We start from the raw sequence: 1,387 nt of genomic DNA, 5'->3' as shown, positions 1-1,387 counted from the left end.
GTTCTCGGATTGTTATGGAAAATTGGAATTATGAAAAATTATGGTAAAAGCTTATGTATGTTGACATATTTCCTTCTTTGGTCAAATGTGCATCATTAAATGAAATTTAATAAAATTACGAGGATTTGACTCACTATATCCCGATCAGAAATTCGTATATATCTCCAAGAGATTCTTTTCGTATATATCTCTAATGTATGAGATCAATAGAACTGTATTTATGATTTGGATTTCAAGCATAGTTTATAATTTATATCTCTTAACCATAAGATATTTGACCGTCTTTGACTTAGAAGTAATTCAGAAGTGGTAAATGGTAAATAAAAACAGAAGGTAACCCCTAATTACCAACGCCGTTTATCCGCTCTCTTTATAAATTCTCCGTCCGCCACATTTTCTCTCATCGTTTTCCCACACCCAGAAAATTTTCTCGCCAGCCAAACGAGATCCGTGAGAATTTTCTCATCGCTCAAAGAGAAAAATCCGAGCTGAACAGATTAGAAACAAGAAAAGTGCAGCTTTTCCGGGAAAATTCCGTTCTCAAACCCAGAAAATTTTCTCACCAACCCAACAACAACACTCACAAACCCACCCGGAAAGAAAAAATTCCAGACCAGAGAAGAACTTCGAATATACCCAGCGAGAGAAACCAGTGTGATTTTCCGGGAAAATCTTTCTGGAAAACCAAATATCTGAAGGTAAAAGGAAAGAAAAATAGATTCGGAGGGAAAGAATGTGTCTGATGTGCTTATGCGACGAGCAAGAGACAGAACTGGGAAGACAGCAAGCCCCAGGGACGTGTCCGTACTGCGGAGGTAAAGTACACGCGCTCGACGTCGAGAGCAAATGGAACTTCTGTTTCGTGACACTCTGTTTCAGGATCAAGAGGAGATACCATTGCTCTTCTTGCGATCGTCGTCTTGTTCTTTATCACTGAAAATAATTGCCCTGATTTCTCAATTATAATTATTTGCGGGAAATAATTTGATCCGATGTGTACCGGTTTGGTACTTGTACCGGTTACGGTTAGGTGCGGCCCAATGAATCCCTGTCGTGAAATCCGGCATGGTTTTGTAACCCTTTCGGGGTTATGATTCTCGATGGTACTTAGATGTTTTAGTTCTTTTTATTGTCTGCGTGTGGGGCCCCTTGAAGCCGGTTCAAATAACTATGGGGCCTTTTATCTATTATGATGTTTTTTCAATGTTGTAACCATTAATAGTGTAATCGTGGTTAGTATTATGATTTTCTCTTTCGGAGCGTTTAAAATACTTTTTTTTTTTGTCTCGTGTAATGTGTCGTGTAGTGTTTCAACTATCATATGCCATTTGGTGGGATATATATATATATATATATATATATATATATATATATATATATATATATA

The 1,387-nt window shown here is 37.2% G+C and overlaps 1 protein-coding gene across 1 annotated transcript; it reads left to right on the top strand.

Annotated features, from left to right (window-relative positions):
• The first annotated feature begins 393 nt into the window (after window positions 1–393).
• Window positions 394–1,282, top strand: LOC104811766. The gene has a single exon (XM_010538584.1). The coding sequence runs from the start codon at window positions 734–736 to the stop codon at window positions 935–937; it is 204 nt and encodes a 67-aa protein (XP_010536886.1). The 5' UTR covers window positions 394–733; the 3' UTR covers window positions 938–1,282.
• Window positions 1,283–1,387: the final 105 nt, after the last annotated feature.

Source organism: Tarenaya hassleriana, unplaced genomic scaffold, assembly GCF_000463585.1.
Source record: "Tarenaya hassleriana unplaced genomic scaffold, ASM46358v1 Cleome2, whole genome shotgun sequence".
NCBI classification, from domain to species: domain Eukaryota; kingdom Viridiplantae; phylum Streptophyta; class Magnoliopsida; order Brassicales; family Cleomaceae; genus Tarenaya; species Tarenaya hassleriana.
This window is presented reverse-complemented; position numbering and strand designations above follow the sequence as displayed.

Coding starts and splice junctions, on each gene's coding strand:
- LOC104811766 (XM_010538584.1), top strand. CDS start 734: ATGTGTCTGATGTGCTTATGCGACGAGCAAGAGACAGAACTGGGAAGA.